Raw genomic sequence first — 21,353 nt, 5'->3', positions numbered from 1 at the left:
GTGAGTTTGACCTATCTATCCGTGTTGCTGGTTTCATGTGCTTCACCCTGGTGACAGACCCCCTTTTATCAACTTCTATATCTCACTGTTGAACTTCTGAAGAGGTAAAAACAGAAGTGTCTCCTGATCTCCCACTTATTTGATGTCTATGGCCCAGATGTTTTTTTCTGGCTTATAGACTCTATGGGTCTAAAGACCTTTCACGTCTATAGATGTGCGGTATTATATACCGTTAGAAGGCCGACATTATATAATACTAAACATCTATAAGGACATGAAAAGACCTCTGCAAAGGCTTAGGAAGCCTTTATAACGGCACATAGAGACTATACAGGTGAAAGCACTTAATCTGCTGCTCTATGATGATTTCATATAACACAATATTATGTGACATGGTGCAATATTCTTTAGGACATATTGATGAATGGCCCCAATACTGAATCCAGTCAATAATAAAATAAATTTCAGAGCCAAAAACAATTCAGAAAGAATTTCTTAAATCTTCAATATTTACAGTACAACAATCAGACTGAATGTATCCTTGTATAGTAATCAGTTACCTGCAATGGTATAGTCTGTGCTGAGGACTCGGACAGTGGGGGTGTAGGTTACAGATGGCATCGTTGTCTCTTTGCCCTTCTGTTTATGCCTATAGATGATAAAAAGGGCTAGCAGGAAGAGGACAACCAGGACAAGGATAATGATGCCAGCAATAGCACCAATCTGGTAAGTATCAGCAGGGATGGCAGCACTTGTGCGGGTCAGGCTGTTCAGGTTTCCTACAATTATCATAACAGCTAGAAGGTAATTGCAGAGAGAAAGAACAATCAATTAGCACACATCTAATCCTGTAGATGTGAGGGTGCAAAGAGTATAAGAGAGGACATCAGCTGACGCAGTGCATTACTTCATCATACAGAGGTCAACACATGGTTATTTTATATTGTAGATGTCTTACTATACAGAAGATACAAAATAATTATATCTACATATATTATGTACATTGTAATTCTACCATTAATTCCATTTAATGTGAGTGTCACATATAATCCAGTGATGTATTACTATTTTCCTATTGCTAAACATAAAGTATAACTTTATACTTTTTTGCTATTGTGTCGATGGGTGCTTGGTGAACATTTTTTTTTTATATACATACACTTAATATATACTTAATTAGTTTATCTAACTTCTGTTTAACAGAAGACAGGCTGTAAATTTCCCATTAAGAAATCTCTAACTAACCATTGCCAGGAAGACTACTTTCTGTATATAATACAGTATATAGAGCTGTAGCATTTGCCAAAGCGGGATGGTCACTTCATATGGCCATATCTCCAGTTTTATACCACCAAGAAAAAATGGCTCTAATATCACATGTAAGCTGAGATCTTCAGCTGCAATGACTGCATTACTAGCTATAGAAGAATTAACTTCAACTGTGTTTTCAACTACCTATATCTCAGTTTCAGAACCATTTTTCCAGGCTCTTGGCTTTATAGCGTTATATAAAACTGCCCATTCATGAGGACATGAAAGGTCCTCTTTAATACTCCTAAAATATATCTAGCTAAATATAATCTATTCTATTGATTATATGTACAAAAATAGTACACAGTACATATGCTTTCACATAGATGGCATTGTTCAGCATAGTATTGTCTAACAGATGTCTACATTGTAGCTAATGCATTTCAACAATCCTCAACATATAACAGAATCTCACCTTGGTCACACCTTGTACCTTTCCAGCCTGGACTGCAGTAACAAGTTCCGGTAATGTGGTCGCATGTGGAATTATTAACACAGTCACAAACTTGTCGGCATCCATATCCATATGAACCTGCCGGGCATTCTAATAGAAAATATAACACATATGTAAGTATAAATGGATTGATTCACTTTGATAATGGGTATCGGTTCAAACAGTAACACAACCAAAGTTACTATGAAACAATACAGATATTAGGACTTACTCTGCTCACAGTGTTTTCCCATGAATCCTGTGCGACATGTACATTGGCCAGTTATGTGGTCACAGTCTGCACCATTCTGACATTGGCACACTCGGGAACACTCCTTTCCAAAATATCCTAGTGGGCATCCTATAGGCATGAGGAGATAATATCAATATGTATCATTACCATACAAATAAGGGATTACAAAAACTAATGGGGTATTCCACTAACAGCTACGTTGCTTCAGTTTCCTCCATTAAATGTATAGAGTGTGAAGAGCAGAGAAAGCAAAGAATTAGTCAACACTCATATTATTCCTACGCTTATTTTTGTGCTGTTACGATGACAGTCTCTCACGGGCTATCATATTTATATGTTATTGATACATTTTCAGTACCTATATAGTATTGATTGGTAAAGGCATGCTGAAATCCAAATTTGTAACAATTTCAGAAGTAATCGTCTTACAAATAACATCTAATCTCTGTCTGTCTGTGCTAGAGAATACACTGAAACCACAACATAATGGTCTTTCATGTTGTACATGAAAATATAAATATTCAATGCTGTCTCGTATCTGTTTGTGTTTTGGGAATATTAATTCTAAAAGAAACACTAAATACACAAAATAGACTAAAAATACTGTAATAAATATCCCAGCATTAATCTCCTCCTTCTCTTTGATCCTATTTTGCCTCATATTTTCTCAGCATCAATTGTAATATAATACAATGAAATCTCTTTGTGATTGAGGGGCGCAGCCATTTTACAATACTGTGTCTAGATGTAAGGCAACTGGCAGGAACAGAGAAGCCTTACTGCTATGCCCTGTCCGCAGAAGTGCAAAAATATCATTAAACTCTGTAGAAGACAACCTTTTTTTGCGGTCTGCAGGTTTTTTTTACAAGACTATTTTAGGAACACAAAGAAATAACTGGTACAAATTAAATCATTCCCCCCTCCCCCACATTTACCAGTAAGTTGTATTTCCTATTTAATGTTCTCTTACTATAGCAAAATAGCTTATTTTACTGGTTTATAAATCTTACTTTGAGTGCAGTACAGTCCAGTCCATCCAGGGGAACACTTGCACTCTCCATCATATGCACTGCAGAAGGCTCCATTATGGCAGTTACAGGTGTGAATACAGTTGGGACCCCAGTGACCGGGTGGACATGCTGAAATTAACCAGATATTTTCATAAATTAACCAAACTTCTAAATTCTCTAATTTTTCCTCAGTTATGAATACCTTAAAGGGGTTGTCCAGAATAGCGGTTTTTCTTATATGTTTGTCTTATATATTGTTTACATAAGATGTACAACTCTAGAGAAGATGTGCAACTCTAGAGAAGATGTGCAACTCTAGAGATGATGTGCAACTCTAGAGAATATGTGCAACTCTAGAGATGATGTGCAACTCTAGAGATGATGTGTGGCTTCCACCAGTAAACAAATAACTATTTTTGGATATTTTAAAGACATCAGTCATAGAAATAACTGGTCTCTCATTTAATACCCATCTCTCCTTTCCTGTCTATAAAATGCCTGTTTCACTAGTGTGTAATTGTAATTTTCTTGTTCTTGTATAAGCTTTTATACACTTGGAATGTCTGTGAAATGTTGTAGGTCGTGTCCTCTTATATGAAAGCCATTGTTTATAATATTAGAGACTGAAAGATCTCTTCTTTTCGGCATGAATTGGATCATTTTACATGGGAGTCCTTTGTCTATACTTCACTCCTTTTGTTTCCTGCCATTAACAGGGTGTCATAACTCTTTGACTTCATGTCGGCTTCGTTCCTTGTGGGCAGAAAGTCATACTGGTGAGCCTGTTACCCTCTTATGTGGCCTAAACAGAGGCTCTAAATGTGTACAATGTAATGAATTGGCTGAATCTTTGGTGTCCTAGTTTCCTGTTCCCGGCTAATTGCTCATAATTCATTATTGAATGTGATGACTGCCTCAGCTGCTGCTACGTTTTTTGGATAACATTAGTTTAATGATGTTTTAGCCTGTAACTAAAGCAACATATGACAAACACTGTGTACTGATGAGCTAAACTTTCTTGGAAAAATACATTTACAAGCATAAATACAACATGGTAACACATAAAATAAAGCTGTTCCATTAAACAAATAAACAAAATAGACTTACGCTGGGAGCAATCGCTGCCAATCCACCCAGGGTAACATTGGCATGATCCATCGATGGGGTTACAAGTCCCATTGTTGGTACATGTACAAATGCCAGCACAGTTCTTTCCATAGCGGCCGCTGGGACAAACTAATGGAGAAAATAGTACAAGAGTTTAATTGTTTTATAGAAAATGTCTGAATTATCTTTCTGGCAGTCTGTTCTATCAGTGAAAAATAAAACACAACTAGAAGAAGTAAAAAAGCCCTAACCTTCATTGCAGAGTGAGCCCATGAATCCAGCTAAGCAGTCGCACATGCCTGTCACATGGTGGCAAGGACCATTGCTGTGAACGCACTGTGGACAAGCCTGGCTACAGCGATGTCCAAAAAAACCCGGGGAACAAACTGCAGGCAGAGAAAGCATGAAGATCATATAAGTAACTACATATCTTATCTGATATTATAATATGCATACACACACACTGGAGGCAGACATACAGTACAAGGAGGACAGTTTATACTCACTCCTTTGACATGTGGTCCCTCTGTAGCCAGGGGCACATTCACAGATACCTTCATCTGGTGAGCAGGAGGCCCCATTCATGCAGTTACAAGACCTCGAGCAGTTTGGTCCCCAGTGTCCTCCAGGACAGACACTGTCACAGTGCATACCTAGTAATAAGAACAAAGAAGGAAATAAGGCAAATATCCTTATTCAGGAATACTTGTAAAATCATATCTAAACTTTCAACATGAGGTCCCAACCTTACTCTCACTAACTCAATCATTGAACAATATTAATGTGAATAGAGCACATGGGTTGAGGTAGAAAACTTAATAATATCTGCAGCTGCCTGTTTAAGCCTCTCTGTTTCAAGACCAAGATGGATTTAGTGAATGTCAGGTTAACAGGTTAGAGGGAGGAGGAGCCAGAAAATCAGAGAAAGAAGCAATTTTGGGTAGTTTTATATATCTAGGTTCAGTTACACCCAAACTCCAGTACAGGTGGAAGTCAAAATGTCCCTTTACCTCATTGAGATGTCACTCTTCTAAATAGAATGTGATGCCTAAGGTGACCTTGGTACTGGCTTTCCCAAATATTGAGGAGCTTTACATTATGGTCTTGTGACATGAGAAGGGCCAGAAGTGAGAATTTAGTGCAGTACTACCAAATTACTGAACTATCAACAATAGAAACCGTAACTTAGACAATAATCTTTTTTAACCTCTAACCTCTATATTATTATATTGTGTCTAACTTCTCCAACTACTTAAACTTGCCATTTTTAAAAAAAATAAAATATTGAATCTTATGTCAGCCCCAAACCAGGGGGTTAATTTCTAATAAGTCTTGAGCAGATTACTATTAATCCTATAACAAATAGAGGCCACGAAGGAAATCACGTCATTTGACCGCTCCAGAAGGCTGCACTGAGAAGCTCATTCATAGTCCCCTGTTTTGTTAAACTTTTTTTTTCCTCCTTGTCTTATAAAACTGCACAGAAGAAAATCCTTGCCCGAGCCACTAATCTCTGGCCAGGAACAAACCTTTAACAAGAAATCCTAATTATGGCTTAGACCTGCTTTAATGGACGCTACTTTTTAGTTCTAAGGCAAAGCAATAAGCAAAATCGGGTTTTCTAGGAGGAGTAACATATTCTGCAATGAATGCTCTGTGTGCAGATTACATGCCGGCAAGCGTCTCAAATCTAATTGTGTCTGCTCCGCTATAACAATCAAAGCGGCCTGACAAGTGAATGGATGATTTCAGCCTTTGTGTAAAGAGAAAGTTGACAAATATTCACCTTCAATAAGTTCCTGAAACTTGGCAAAGTTACAAAGTGTGTGAAGCTTCTTGTCTCACGCATACAAAATGACCTATAAAGTGTGAAGGACACTGGATGCTTTGGATGTTATCTACAATAAGTTGCTTGTCGTACTGTAAGTGCGGCGTCTACAGCTAAACCAGTTTTCTGACTGATTTTGGGCTGTTTTGATGTCGATAAGGAGATTTGTGAAGGAATGGTTTTTTGCTTCTTTTTTTTTTGCCAGGGCTCCGGACAAAGAGGTCTTTGATGGTCTGCACAAGTTGCTAGGCAATTACTGAGGGCTCATGATAAAACTTCACCCGCTTGTTCAGAAGTGCTCATGTCTTTATGCTTGCTGCACTATTGGAACTGTCTTGTGTAATCAACATTCCCTCTCCAGCCGCAGCCCTAATAAAGCTTGTATCCAGCAGACCGTAATGTAAACTCCCTGCCCAAGAAGGCACAGATTCCCATCTTACACTGGATTTTAATGCCATTTGCTTCTTCTTTGCTGGTAGGTCAGGAGTATGGTTTTCTGGATGCACACAATAAACCTGCAAGCTGTCCACAGTTTATGTGCAAGCTCATTGCAAGCTCAAAAAGGCATGAAAAGGTTCTTTTTTTCATGGAGATTGTAAATTACATGCAATGGGAAAAAAAAAATCACACCAAAAACCATAAAATAAAAAATAAAAATATATTTTTGTGATACTTCTTTTTCTCTTGGAGTTAGAAAGAATATTATACATATTTCTCGAATTACATTTGACATCCTATATATCTAGAATTACACTTTACAGTGCTTTTAACAGAAAGTAAGCTAAAGGAAACCTTCTGCTTCAATTATACCCATAGTGAAACCGGCGGCGTTTCAGTGGGTATGAGTGACATGTTGCAGTTTCCGCTGCATGTATTTTTCTGAAATGTGTGGATGGGATTCACTAAAATCCCATCAACTTTGCAGGGACATTTACGCCACACCTTAAACAGAAATATCTATTTTTGAACCAAAACAATAGTAACATAGGAAGGCACTTTGTACAGTACAGCATATCCACAGTATATCAGCTAAAATCTGTTCCTGTCCCTAGAGAGCAGCCAACCTATTCCGCAAGGCCATTCACAAGCAAGGCTCTTTTGTATCTACTGGAAATTTCAGCCGTGAAATATTGAACTAATAACACCATAAATGCAAAAGAATTACTATATAAAAACGCACAACAATAAATACTACTCCTATTCGAGGAGCACCTGTAACAGACACACAACTTTATTGTATAGGACAGCTCACACTCAAGCAATGCAATGGCACCAGTTTCCACCAATATCACTATACTGTAATAATTGTACTTAATGATTTTAATAAGAATTGAATTCTATGCCATTATAAACAATGATTTTTAATATGAATTGAATTCTATAAACAATGGAAATGTACATCAGACCAATTATCATCACTGCTTCAGACTTTAGAGTCAAATGCATCTAATAGGAAATACAATGAGATATCCCACAATATGAGGGACTTTAGATGCAGGACATTATTTATCTCATTACAAATATATAGTGTCTGCTTAATGTCATCTCCTTTTCAAGTCCTTTTCTTTAATCATCTTGAAAATGTTAATATTTTTTATTTATTATTGTGTCAAAATGACCCACATTTTTCAACAGATAAGTAAAGACAAAACTGTGCTAGCCAGACATGAATAGGTCTGGACACATGACTACTAATATGGTCTAAGAACCATATGAATCACTACTTTATCCTTGACTTACATGGGTGGTTGGAATGTATGGATTTAGTCAGTCGGAAGCTTGGATAATAAAGCACACTGACCAAGCTAATCCTATACATTAACATATATTAATTATTGCCAAGCAAGAGAATCCAATATAGGCTGAGGCCCCATGTTCCGGTAATGCATTTTTTTTTGTTTTAGATTTTGCTTTGAACCTTTGAGCCAAACCAGTGGTGGATTGAACAAAAGGAAGATGAACTTCCTACATATTTCCTATTCTTTTTGTAGCCATTCTTGGTTTTGGCTGAAAAAAACACAGCAAAATCTGCAACAGAAAAGGCTGTGTTTCCGCAATGCAGGGTCTCGCCATAGTAAACTCAAGCTTTAGTCTCCAGAAGGGTATAGGATGGCAGTACCTGTGAAATGTTGTGTGGATTGCCGGAACTTCAGTGTCATACAGGATGTCCACAACTAGTGCCCTCAATACATCTCTGACATAATCTCCTTATACCTCCCCACACTTAATTTTCAAACCTCATAAGACCTCCTTCCTCACATTCCTTTTGTCCAACTGCCTCCAAGATTTCTTCTCTGTGTTCCCTCTAGAACTTACTCCCTCAATGGAGACTGTCCACAAAATTGAACTTGTGTTTGAAGGAGTTACAGCACTTGGGCAAATGCTGCGACCTTGTCATAGTTTTCATTAGACTGTCTATGTACATGCTGTCTACAGCTTTTTCCTTTGTCACTTAAATAGGATCAAGCTATAATACCCTGCAGCCAATGACCTAAGGATAGGCCATCAGCAATGTGAATCTGAAAAACAACTTTAATGTACTAATCCTTCCAACTGGTAACAGTTTTATAGGTCTGCAAACATGTTACTTACCTGCCCACCCTGCTAAACAGCGACAGTACCCAGTGGCTGGGTGACAACCATCAGCATGACTGCAGTCACAGCGTTCAGTGCAATTCATCCCATAGGTACCGTCCTTCAAATATACAGAATTACACAAATGTAAATATGATACTGGACATGCCTATGATAGTTAACACATGTTTCTGTAGCAATATCATTGTTTCCACCAAACTACACGATATTAGTAAGACCAAAGTTAATATAATGCAGTCTCTAAAATATCACAGTCCTGTTATTTCTTTATGTATCTAAAAAAAATTGGAATATTGTAAAATTTTCGGAGAAGCAGTATATCAATGTATAAGATTGGGATGTACAGTCCATATCTTTTTCTTTTTTTGGATACATATGGCAAGTTTGTTATTTCTTTGCCGACTTCTTGTTGATTCCTATAAGATACAATAAATACTCTCTGGCAACATTTTGGCAGTTTAGCTTTTCAGACAATTCTCATAACTCAGTCTGTGACGGGCACATCAATGGAGACTTAGTTGTTGTGAAGGGTAGAAAGATATATGTTTATTGATCATTGGCACTGCTAAGTGTATTGCTCCACTGGCGTCCATGATTAGTGACTGCCATTTGCAGGATTTATTTAGCATATTATTACAAATTTCCATCTATTTGCATAGAAATCATTTACAGAACGGATATTTATTCTAAAAGAGAATATAAAAAGACAGTATTTTACCTGGCATGGAAGTTCACAGTTTAGACCCCTCCAGCCAGGGGGGCAGGTGCATGTCCCAATCAATGCATTACAGGCCCCTCCGTTCTGACACTGACAGGTAAAATTGCATCCCAAACCCCAAGATCCTCGGGGGCAGTTAATAGAGCAGTCCACACCATACCAACCTGAGAAGAAAAAAAAGAAAGGTTGTCTTTAAAAAGAAAACTCATTATTAGAAGTTCTATGATTAATTTAAAAAAATTCAGTCTATCTATCTATCTATCTATCTATCTATCTATCTATCTATCTATCTATCTATCTATCCATCTATATCTATCTATCATTACCTGTAAGCTATCTGTACTGATGCAATCACATGAAGTCCTACTGTAAGGTTTTGTAAGGTTTCTCACATTAGTCGATATTGGCTAAGTATACAAGGTGTTTATATGTTCTTGACATAAGGGTATGAGCAGTGGTGTAATTAAAGTCTTGTGGGCCCCGATGCAAAGTTTTGTCCGGGGCCCCCTACCTCATCTCTACAGTGAATTCTTGATAGTGAATGTTACGGGTGCTAAGGAGTTTAATCCACCTTAGTGTGGTTAGGGGAATCTGTGGGTCTCCTTGGCTTATGGGCCAGATGGAAGCTGAAATCTCAGTACTGATGCCAGTGCTTATGGGCCCCTAAGGCTCCTGGGCCCCAGTGCGACTGCACCCTCTGCACCCCCTCATGTTACACCCCTGGATATGAGCATCCTTCAGTTACTGCTGATTTCTTCCACTTCCCCCCAGATTGTGATCAAAGGCCTCTCACCTAGTTAGGCTGTTTTGCATTGTTGAAGAGCAAACACCCCAAAACAGCTGTCTGCAGATGAGTGTCTGATCTGACTTAAACCCTAGTCATGTTGCAAGGCATGTACACAAGTTGGAAATTGACTTATAACATACGACTACCTTCTACCAGGTGACCCTAGAACACACTGAAAAGTCATAATACGTCAAGCCTATACCCAAACCTGTGAAATAGGTCCTACTGAAATAGGCAAGCGCACGTATTAAAAACTGTACTACACAGTGATGTGCAATAGTTTTACGTAATTGTGAAAAAAATGATGCAAAACAAAAATCCTTTCAAAAATAGAAGTGTCAATAGTTTATTTTTGTCATTAAATAAATGAAGTGAATGAATTAAAGAGAAATGTGTTTCAGGTGGTAGACAAGGTAGTCAGGTTTATATTTGTATTCAAGGCTCTTTAAATATTTTACAGAATATTAGGCAATCCTACCTGCTTTACATGTGCAAGAACCATCGACTGGAGAGCACACAGCATTATTCTTACACATGCAAACAGAGGAGCAGTTGCTTCCGTATGTGCCGGATGGACAAGCTATTGAGCAATCCACACCCTGAAACAGCAAAATTTTATGAGATCATTAACAGCATCATTTCATGACAAACAGGGAGTTGTTAAAAGTCTATTAACACAAACACAGACATAAAAACACTTAAAGGATAATTTTCTCATGTTCCTTGTACAGTCTGGTTTTATACAATGACTGAAGAACATAACTATAGCCTTATCTGTTACACACATGGCCTTAATGTTAATATTAATACCACTAGTGTAAAATTGTAGGGTGCTAAGAATCCTCTATCGTGAGAACTAAGACACCATGCAAAGTGCAAATCCATCTGTACCTACATTCAAGTCACAAAAGTTAATCTATAACACACTGTAAAGTCATTGTAAAAGCAATGAGCCATTGACATAGTAAAAGTAAAAATGAGACACAATTTCTACAAATAATCTTACAATGTTGATTCACAAGGATGGCACATATCCTTAGGTGGTAGTTGCTAATTGTCTTATTTTACCCAAAGATTTTAGAGTTGTCATCAGACATTGTACAGTTTGTATATATGTGTTAATGTTTCTATGTGTACTTTGAATTGAGCAATAAAACATGTACAAAATTGCTATAAGTACAATATAAGTATATATATTAATATAAGTATCAAGTAATATTGACCAATATCATGAAAATACAAGGTCTTGCTGTTATACAAGCCTAGCCTCACATAAAGTGATTAGGTTGCCACCTTGAAAAATGTTGGAAGGCAAGAATGCCATATATAATCCATATACAATTCTGGGCAACAAGTCCTTGCAAGTCTTGACAGGGAGTAAGTGAATACTGCTGTAACATTAACATACATGTCAGATGACAAAGATGTCATCTATAGGTTTCACCCTCAGTGACTGATAACACCCTAGTGACTAATATCATTCTCCAGTAGAAGAGCCATAAATACACAAGAATATCTCCACTGAAGCAATATGGTGAGCTATCTAGCCTAGACCTATTGAAATAAAAACCGCCAGCTTGTGGCACTCATTTATTACATGCATACTGGGATAGAGATCTCAACAGGATCACTTAGACCAGTGGTTATAAGTAGAATTTCTTTCATCTCAAACTGATTGGATCTAATAGGAGCAATTTAAAAGGAGGAGGATATACACAGTCCAGTCATATTAATGTGACAACGGCCTACTTTTGACGTCAACGTTAAATAACCAATCACAGAAGGAACGTGTCATCAGCCATCTGGGTGCACTCATCATTGTGGAAGGCACGATGGATCAACACAAGTATGCATTTATCCTTGCGGACCGTGTTCACCCCTACATGCGAATTGTTTTTCCTCAGGATGATGGCATCTACCAGCAGGACAATGCAACATGTCATAAAGCTCGTAGTGTACGTGCATGGTTCAAGGAGCACCAGGATGAGTTTACCGTACTCCCTTGGCCAGCAAATTGCCCAGACTTGAACCCAATCGAGCATCGGTGTGACCACCTCGATCGGGTTGTTCACGCCATGGATGCTCAACCGCATCATCTAGCGCAGCTGGCCATGGCACTGGAGATGGCATGGCTCAACATCCCAGTTAACATCATCACAACATCTCCTCTCTTCCTGCACGTCTCGCAGTGGTCCGCTCTGCCAAAGGTGGTTATTCTGGATTTTGACAGGTGGTCACCTTACTGTGACTGGACTGTGTATAAGTTACAAGTGAACATTCATACAGTAAATCTTACTACTGAAAAAAATCAATGTTTAATCCATATGCAAATAAGTTGTTTGGTGTACGCAGGACATAAGTGCGTCTGCCAGTGCACCCCTTTTCCCCTGTGGTCACCACCTAGTATCACTCTCTAACATAAAAAGCAGCCAGTCCTAATGTACAGTGACCACGGGAGAGAAGTGACACCTGACGGGATGCAGCTACATCCTAAATGCACAAATAGCTCATATGCATACGGATTAAAGTTGATTTTCTCAACAGAAAGCTGACATTTTGATATAAAAGTTTTGTTCACTATGTCATGAATAGACCCTACAACAATATATATAAGTAGTTTAGAAGTGATTCAGATTCTTCCTGCAGGAACTATTAAGTTATCACATATCCAAGTAATAGGTCTCTTCACTATACCCTACCCAGATGGGTATAGGTTAGGCTAGGAACAATAGCTGCAGAATACAGGACATTTAAAGTGATGTCTACATGGAGCGACCTGGCCACTAAAACAGTGTTAACGACTATATTATACACAATCTATGTGAGACACAGTATTTGGAGTACAAATTTGTAAAGCTATAATAGTGGATGTCTACTTTCAAAATGTGGATCCTTCTAGAAATTCAATTCAATGAAAATAACAGAGCTCCATAAAATATAGTATTTCATTTGTTGCTGGAGAAGTCTACCACTCAGATAATAAGTGCAGGGTTCTGCTCCCAATCCTTTGGGATTCTAGATTATCAGGTAAATCCGTGTCAAGTGCCGGATGACAAATGTAAAAAATTATTAAGAATGTACGGTGTTGGTAAAACTTCATCTCTGTATCTCAATTCTGAAGCATCTTTATAAGGTCTTATGCATCTCATAAGTAATAGCTTATAGTCATTTACATCTCTCAAAATACAGGACTCGGTTTTCTGAAAACATACAAGAGCAGGAAATAGAGCAGCTTAAATCCTGATTTACCGTAAAACCCGGAGCACAGATGCATTTCCCAGTCACGCTATCACAGTCTGCCCCATTTTGGCAGCTGCAGATCTGCTGACAGGATTCGCCATAGAAGCCGGGAGAACAAGTCTCATTGCAGTAGAGTCCAGACCAGCCAGGCTTACAGGAACATTCTCCAGACATAGGATGACAGCTGAGAGGACAGGATGAAAGAGACAAGTCAACAAATGATTCTGAGGCCGAATATGACACCAAGGGCAGAATCTAGCCCATTTTTCTTCAACATTGAGGACAAAAGTGTTGAACTGAATCATTTCTGATGACGAGGGATTCTTTACTTTATTCTGTCCAAAACATAATTGCTTCATCATCAAAAATGATTTTTATATTATACCTTATAACCTCAATCCCGTATTTTAGTATTTTGCTAAAACAAATTGAATTGAATATATATATATATATATATATATATATATATATATATATATATATATATTAGTCACAGATCTATCTGGTTCCACAAATGTTATATTGTTTTAGCTTCAACTATAATCCTCATATACTGGGAAAAATAATAGTGACCTGTCTGGGTTTTCTTTGAGCTTTTTCTGATAAGATGTACTATCTATAGACAAAATCTTCAACCTCTACAGGAGTTTATGTAAAGAAGAAATGATGAAAGTCAGGAGGAGGAAGAAGTCTTTCTTTAATTTAACCACTTTGGCCAGCAAAATTTCCATAAGTCACAATATGGTGGCATTGTGGCCGTCATTATGGCTGTGCTCAGTTGTCAGCCAAAAGCTTGTCTGGCAGACAGCTATTTCTTCCAACAACCCTCTACCCCTCCTTCCTATACACATGAACACTCTGCAAAGCTTATATGTATTCTCAAAAGAGAGAGGGGAGTAATCCATTGCCAGACAATAAAAGGATTGGACATGTTGAATATCCGTTTAAGGGAGAGCCAAGAGTCTACCACCACCAAAATTGTTTCTAAAGCATGTATATGATGTTGTGATAGGTTATTAGCAGGTCCATAGGTGAATATGGGTTCTCTGACAGGCACAGCCAAGGTCTAAGTAATGCAGGCTGCTCATTTATATACACATTATGTTGATTTTTTCAGAAACAAGACTGCTATTGCCATTGACAGCACCACAGCATATAAGTAGTAGTGATGGCGGCATTTGACCATCATTTTGGCTTTTGGGCTATTGTAACATTTATGTGGGCAGTATATACCTCTTTTGTAGTATGTATGGACACTTCTTATTGAATACAAGGGCATCAGTGAATAATCACTTATAGCTTTTTATTTTATTTTCTGCTGAGCACATGGCAAGGGACACATTAGTGCAGTGACCTTTGCTTTTACAAGCACTAACTATACATCCATTACCTGGTAGAAGACCATCTGTCTACCTGAAACAGCAGCCCCATTGAGCCTAAAGTGAATGGCAGCTGCTGCTACATAACAAACTGACACGGTCAGCTGTGTAATAAGAAGCATGTTAAGACCAACAGTACAATAGGACGCTTGTGCCACTTTTTTCTGGGACACTCCTCCCACACACTACAAGGGCAGGTCTAAGAACCAAATCAAATGTCTTGTCAGTGTAAAGATTGTTTTATGAGGATCCTCAGACTGTCAGCCTCCACTGGGCGTCTGTGGAATTAATATGCTGAACGGGAGGTAAAGTCATGAAAACTAAACTGGGAGCAGAGCGTTATTGCCACCCAAAATATGTCCTTTGTTCTACAGAGTAATATCCAAGTACAAGTGTCCTAAGCCACAAGCATCAATAGCCAGTCTTACAATATATGAGTGATCATACTAAATACACAGATGAGCAAAATGAATGTTTACAGCGTGCAACTATTGAGTGTGAATTCTACAGGATGTCTAAATCTGCTTTCCTATTTCATATGCCCTTTGAAAATGAAGTATCTAGTTGTACCTTGCTTGCTTTTTTTGCACAATTTTGCTTACACCACAGTTTGTGACTTTATCCGTATGTTGCAACTTCTAGCAAAAGCAATTTATAGTTGTTATAAGTGACACCACACTGGTAGCTTAAAGGGAACCTATCAAAGTACAAAATGCTAAATGACAATGACATTTGAGTGACGCTGTGTTCCTCAATAATTGTTTCTAAATCTGTCCACACACGTGTATCCTGGTCTTTATGTTCCCTGTGTCATCAGAGGATGAGCTTAGTTCATGATGCGCCTGCACCTACTCATCATTTAGGCACGACCTCCAGGAGTCCTTGTGCCTAGTCAAAGATCTATGGCAACTCCGTACTGGTATAGATTTTTTTTTTTGTTGTTGAGATTTATGCCCCAAAAGCAGCATAAATGATGATGAATATGAAGTGACCAATAGCCCTGCCAACGCCCCACCCCAGTTTCTGAAAAGGGGCAAGGCCAGTGCAAAAACACTACTTGTGACTATTTTACTCACAAGTGGCGTTAAATAATTAAAAATCTCCAATATGAAACAATTTTACATAAAAAACTGGAGTTATAGATTAATGAGCTGCCTCCTCAGTATATAATATGTCTGAGTTGTCATGCTGCAAAAATAATTTAAAAAATTTGTAAGAAAAACCTCTTTTCATTAATTTCCTGAAAGTCTATGACATTGTGTGATACAGAGGGAGAATATGCCAACAGACAGGGAAGTAATGCTTGTTTGTGATAAGTTTGGTCCTTCATGAGTAATGAGCAGGCGTCCCGGTCTTTTCAGATTATGTCTGAGCCAGGCCTGCTTTGGGGGTATGTGTCTGGAATGAGTAGTCAAAATCATTCCTATCCAAGATGAGCCAACAAGGCATTAACTATGGTCTTAATGGTGATTAATCACAGCACCTAAAGTCAATAGATGAGATTGCTTCCGCTAATGGGGACTGTTCATTATGCTGTTTTCTTCTTCTACAGACTAGTAAAATCCAGAAAATGCTGAATATACTGTATATTACATAAACTGATGTGAATCCACTTCATTAGAGGAAGAGACATTTCAGCTTTACTGCAATCCTTCCCAGAAAGTTACACTCTCAATTACACAAACTGCTTATGTGGCCAGCCCTTTTATTTATTAGGAGCGCCTCACTATACCAAAAATGGCCATGTCTAGAAGAAGATATACTGACTTTACGGGTTAGGTTAACATTACTTCTATCAATGCTAATGGTCTTTAGAATTTTTTTTATTTATGGACAGACTTTTCTTGACATGTCTGTTTAGTTAATATCTGTATTCTCAATGAAATAAGATTATTATTTGTCAAATAGGCGTGTCCTAATATAGTCTGGCACTATCAGCACTTGATTGGACAATGTCAGACTTTGCAGCGGGGACATGACCCCAACTAGTAACACCCAGCTGTCAATTTATTCATATATTCTTACATTTCTTCTTTCATATAAGAAAAAATTCTCCACAATTTTTATTTCATGCAGAATACATTTTTTGGAGTAAAGGAGCAGTGTCAGGTCTCCTTTAAGACTTATTCCTTTAGGATCCACATGTATATGAAAATGAAACTGTTGTTAAATAATAGGAACTGCTACCTTGGGCTTGTTAAAGGAGTTGTCCAGGATAAACTGATAACTAACCTCTAAACTTAACTCCCTCCCCCCACCTAACTTCTGATTTACTTCAATTAAAAATGGGAAACAGAACACCACCAATACTCTTCTCCCTTGCCTATCCTCATCAATACTTACCAAGCCTTCCTGTGTCCAGGGAATGGCTCCTCCCTCTTCCTGTCTTCTAGTGGTGGGCGGAATAGCTTAGCTAGGGAGATGGGGGATGGTAGGAGGGGCAAGTAATGGGGGTGATATTTATGTCTAATAAACACTCTAAGATTTATTTATTTATTTTTTAAATGTAGATTGTGAGCCCCACATAGAGCTCACAATGTACATTTTTTTTCCCATCAGTATGTCTTTGGAATATGGCATGGAAATCCATGCAAACACAGGGAGAACATACAAACTCCTTGCAGATGGTTTTTGCCCTTGGCGGGATTTAAACACCAGGACTTCAGCGCTGCAAGGCTGCAGTGCTAACCACTGAGCCACCGTGTGGCCCCAACAACACTCTAAGATTCTTTTAACTGTCTTTAAGATGGCAGATTTCATGTTACCTTTGTGTGTTCTTTCCATGGCATGGGCATGTTTTGTCACATTTCATCCCATAGAGGCCCTCCAAGCATAGAGTCTTCTCACAGTGTTTCCCGGTATAACCTGGCTCACAAAGGCAAGCTCCACTGATGTGGTAACATTTTCCACCATGAAGACATTGGCAGGTCTCAGCGCAATTCATTCCGTACATCCCAAAGGGGCATTCTTCCTGGCATCTAAACACATTTAAAACAAGTATGATTCACTAGTATTAGCGACCTGTAGAGAGTCTGCCATTATTAAACCGCAGCTAAAGGCAGACAAGAGATGGGAATAATAGTTTAGTCAAAGAAGACTCTTTATAAGGAACAATGCTTTATAGTAAATTCTAAAATAACTACAGAATAAAAGGAAATCCCAGCTCATGCCATCATTGTCATCTCATCGTTCTATATCTATATTACAAATTTACTAGAGCCTCATTCTAAATATCATTATAACTAATTCTTCCTCACCGTTCTCCAGTGTATCCAGGGCTGCAGTGACATTGACCTGTAGCAGAATCACATGTACCACCATTGTGACACTGGCACTCCTGAGTACAGTTTCTGCCATAGCGACCCTCAGGGCAAGGCTGGCCACAGACTGTGCCCTAAATTGAAACAGAAGGTTATCATGCAGCGACAAAAGATGATCAACACACTGTGACTGCAGATAATTCCAATAAGCACCTGACCCCATCAATTGTAGGCCAGTACCCTAAAGCAAAAGAATATAGAATCTGTCAGTTCATACTGTGAGATGCCAAGTATTACTGCACAATATGAGCGCATAAAGAAAAGGATAGGAGAGGTAGAAAAATGCATTTAATTTGTATGGAAAATTGTTACTTTTTGAATGTATATTGTAAATTTAAGAATCATAAAAATACTTATTTTCAGGGAAAAATCTAAGAGTGTGACCAAATACTTTGTCAGCCGAGTGTAGTCGAATCCCTCGCTGTTCGCAATGGTCAAAGACTAAACAAGTAATATCTTAAAATTCATGCTGCCATTGTCAGCAATTGGGACAGTATATCGCTGGGACACCTAGCAGCATAGTCAACTATAAGAGCCCTGACTATGTTGGCGCCATATAAATAAAATTTATTATTATTATTATTATTATTATTATTATTATTATTATTATTATTGTAAGAGCCCCTCTTCCAGCATGATGTTCAAGCTAGCAAATCCATTACATACACAGACTGACTCGTCGTGTGAATGCAGGTTATAGATACATTTTGAAGAATCATGGACAATCTAACTTATGGGTCCATGCTATCAGAAAAATGAACCCATTGAAATTAATGGGGCGTTTTTTTTTCAGTGCTGAAATTCCACACCAAATTCCTCACCATTTTCCTCTATGTGAATGGATCCTTAGACTAAGGCCCCAAGGAGCAAAATGCAGCAAAAAAATGCTGCTTAAAAAAAAAAAATTGGTGGAAATGCAGCGCAGATTTTTCTGCATTGTTTTCCACTTTCTGCCCATATCATACCTATATGGAAAATGCCAGCGTTTCCGCATGTATAACTGACTTGCCGCATTTCCGATGTGGATTTGTTTCTGCAATGTTGCGGATAGAGAGTTTACACTGTGGCCAAAACGGTACGTTTTCGTAACGTGGAACCCTGACTTTAAAGCTCTTTTGTGCACACTAGTCCAAATTCTGGTCAAAATGTCTAGTTTTAGGCTATGCTCACACAGTTCTTTACAGTTGTGTTTTTGTTACAGTTGTTTTGCTTATTTTAATCTAAAGTTCTTTTTGCTTTATTAATTACAATAATGACTAGCACATTTTTATTATATATTTCAGGTGTAACTAATGGGCATTAAATTGAACCCAGCAAAACAATTATCATAAATGATGACCCATTCACTATAATATGACCTAGTTAAGGTAATATTTTCAGATTTACAGGTTATTGCCTGGCATTACTTATTCCTATCAGCCAAACATTACGGCAAACTTGGAATGACTCCATATAGTAGTGTATGTATATAGACTTCTCAATCATTACTAATACGCTGTTCTATGTAGTATTAAGATATTCTTTATACTGTTAACACAAGTAAGACGTTAATATATTTGCATACATAATAGTGCTGAGAGCAAATAAATAAATCACCTTAGACTTAGCTCTTAAATGTAACTATCTGCCCTGCGTCCTATAATAATAGGCTCACACTCCTCCGGGCACTGAAGGGATTAAGAAAGCATTCTGTTACATTGTGTCACTTAATTAATTACTATTTTTACCAAAGGTCATTCCGTGTGATAGAAAAAGGGTTATTGACTGAATTAGTTAATTATTTTTCATTGATTGCATTGCAAAGCTAATTCTAGCTAGAATAATGAGTTCATGTGACGTACCATCCACCCCGCAGGGCAACTGCATTCTCCAGTGACATGGTGGCAAACTCCACCATTCTGACATGGACATCTTTCCTCACATTGAGGGCCATGTTTACCCGGTGGACAGAGATCTTCACAGCTGAAAGGTTGGAAAAACAATACTCTTAATAAAAACGGTATCATAAGACTATACTATTTAGTAGAAGTGTTTATATATACAGGATATAAATGTCCGATCCTGCCTTTTTCCATAACACCAAAAGACTCCAGTGGAGTCAATCTGAGCCAACATGGTTATGTGTTTGCCAAACTGTATAGTGAGACAAGCAATAATAGAAGACCAGACTCACATTCACAAGACAGGTGAGGGTCTCAGAGGTGGGACCTGCATTCATCAGGTATTTAAGACATATCTTTTGGGAATTCCTGAAATGTGGCTTCTCCAGTATTTACGCCACTGCTGTAGGTACACTTGAGTGTTAGTATAGCTCAGCCCTATATTGTATTATTCCACTGTCCTCACACATACTTACAAGGCTCCAGTATAACCAGGGGGGCATCTGCACTCTCCAGTTACGTAATCACAAGTTGCTCCATTCTGGCATTGGCATTTTTGGTGGCAATCGTTTCCATATGTCCCTTGATCACATCGTTCCTCACAACGCCATCCCTTGAAGCCAGCAGCACAGTGACATGCTCCAGTAATGGGATTGCAAAGAGCTCCATTTTTGCACTGGCATCGGCTGCTACAATGAGGCCCCCAATGATCAGCATCACAAGCTGCCAACCAAAAAAATCATGTTAAAATTATGATTAACTTCTAGATGAAAAAAACAACATTGATGTCTGTTTATGATCAAGAAGCCAGGATTTACATGTGGGTTGAGTTAGGTATAAAAACGGAGTAATGATACATTAAACATTATAGAAAGAAAGTATGCTTGACTTACAGCGGAAAAGAAAGAAGTGAATGCATGTTGTTAATGACCTATTTGATGAAGAATGAGAAAATACTGAAACATCAGATGTCCTCCATCTTTCAACAGTGTAAGTGAGAGGATGGCACAAAGCATTAGATCAGGGGAGTTTGGGCGCACATGTAATTTTATGGATCCGCTTCTTGCTAAGCCAACATTGCACACACCACCCAACCAAAGAAAAGATTACTTTAATGTCCTGGAATGCCAAGTTCAACTTCAGCTCCTAATTGTTCCAGGGCATGGTGATGAAAGCCTGAGCTGTAGAAGAAGTGCTATGAACTGGTAAGCTACTTTATATGAAATCCTGAGCTTTTCTCGGCTACGTCATAATGGAAATTTTGCACACTTAAAAGTAATTTCTAATTGGAACAGCTATATTGTGGTCAGTGTTTTGGTGTATTGCTGTTGATATGGACACCTCGCACTGGCCTCGTACACTAGCCTCTTGGACTCAATTTATAATGTGTTCCATGTGTTACTGTTGGACCACATTGATCATGATGGAGTTGTGATGGAGATTTTGTTAATTTCTTACAAAAAATAGAACTGTCTGGCCAAAAATATGGCAC

At 38.2% G+C, this 21,353-nt stretch overlaps 1 protein-coding gene across 2 annotated transcripts in view; it reads right to left on the bottom strand.

The window, feature by feature from the left end:
• MEGF10 (multiple EGF like domains 10) overlaps positions 1–21,353 on the bottom strand; it is a 78,342-nt gene that overhangs the window by 9,460 nt on the left and 47,529 nt on the right. For both annotated transcript variants that reach the window (XM_075272294.1, XM_075272293.1), the window contains exons 6-20: positions 20,338–20,584; positions 19,823–19,943; positions 17,919–18,055; positions 17,427–17,639; positions 13,292–13,466; positions 10,521–10,641; positions 9,256–9,419; positions 8,535–8,637; positions 4,621–4,767; positions 4,366–4,500; positions 4,115–4,243; positions 3,008–3,136; positions 1,977–2,105; positions 1,727–1,855; positions 561–797 (exon numbers count right to left, since the gene is read on the bottom strand). In XM_075272294.1, coding sequence (XP_075128395.1) covers positions 561–797; positions 1,727–1,855; positions 1,977–2,105; positions 3,008–3,136; positions 4,115–4,243; positions 4,366–4,500; positions 4,621–4,767; positions 8,535–8,637; positions 9,256–9,419; positions 10,521–10,641; positions 13,292–13,466; positions 17,427–17,639; positions 17,919–18,055; positions 19,823–19,943; positions 20,338–20,584 — 2,316 coding nt within the window. The remainder of the gene's footprint in view (positions 1–560; positions 798–1,726; positions 1,856–1,976; positions 2,106–3,007; positions 3,137–4,114; positions 4,244–4,365; positions 4,501–4,620; positions 4,768–8,534; positions 8,638–9,255; positions 9,420–10,520; positions 10,642–13,291; positions 13,467–17,426; positions 17,640–17,918; positions 18,056–19,822; positions 19,944–20,337; positions 20,585–21,353) is intronic.

The sequence above is a fragment of the Leptodactylus fuscus genome, chromosome 1 (assembly GCF_031893055.1).
Source record: "Leptodactylus fuscus isolate aLepFus1 chromosome 1, aLepFus1.hap2, whole genome shotgun sequence".
Lineage (NCBI taxonomy): Eukaryota > Metazoa > Chordata > Amphibia > Anura > Leptodactylidae > Leptodactylus > Leptodactylus fuscus.
This window is presented reverse-complemented; position numbering and strand designations above follow the sequence as displayed.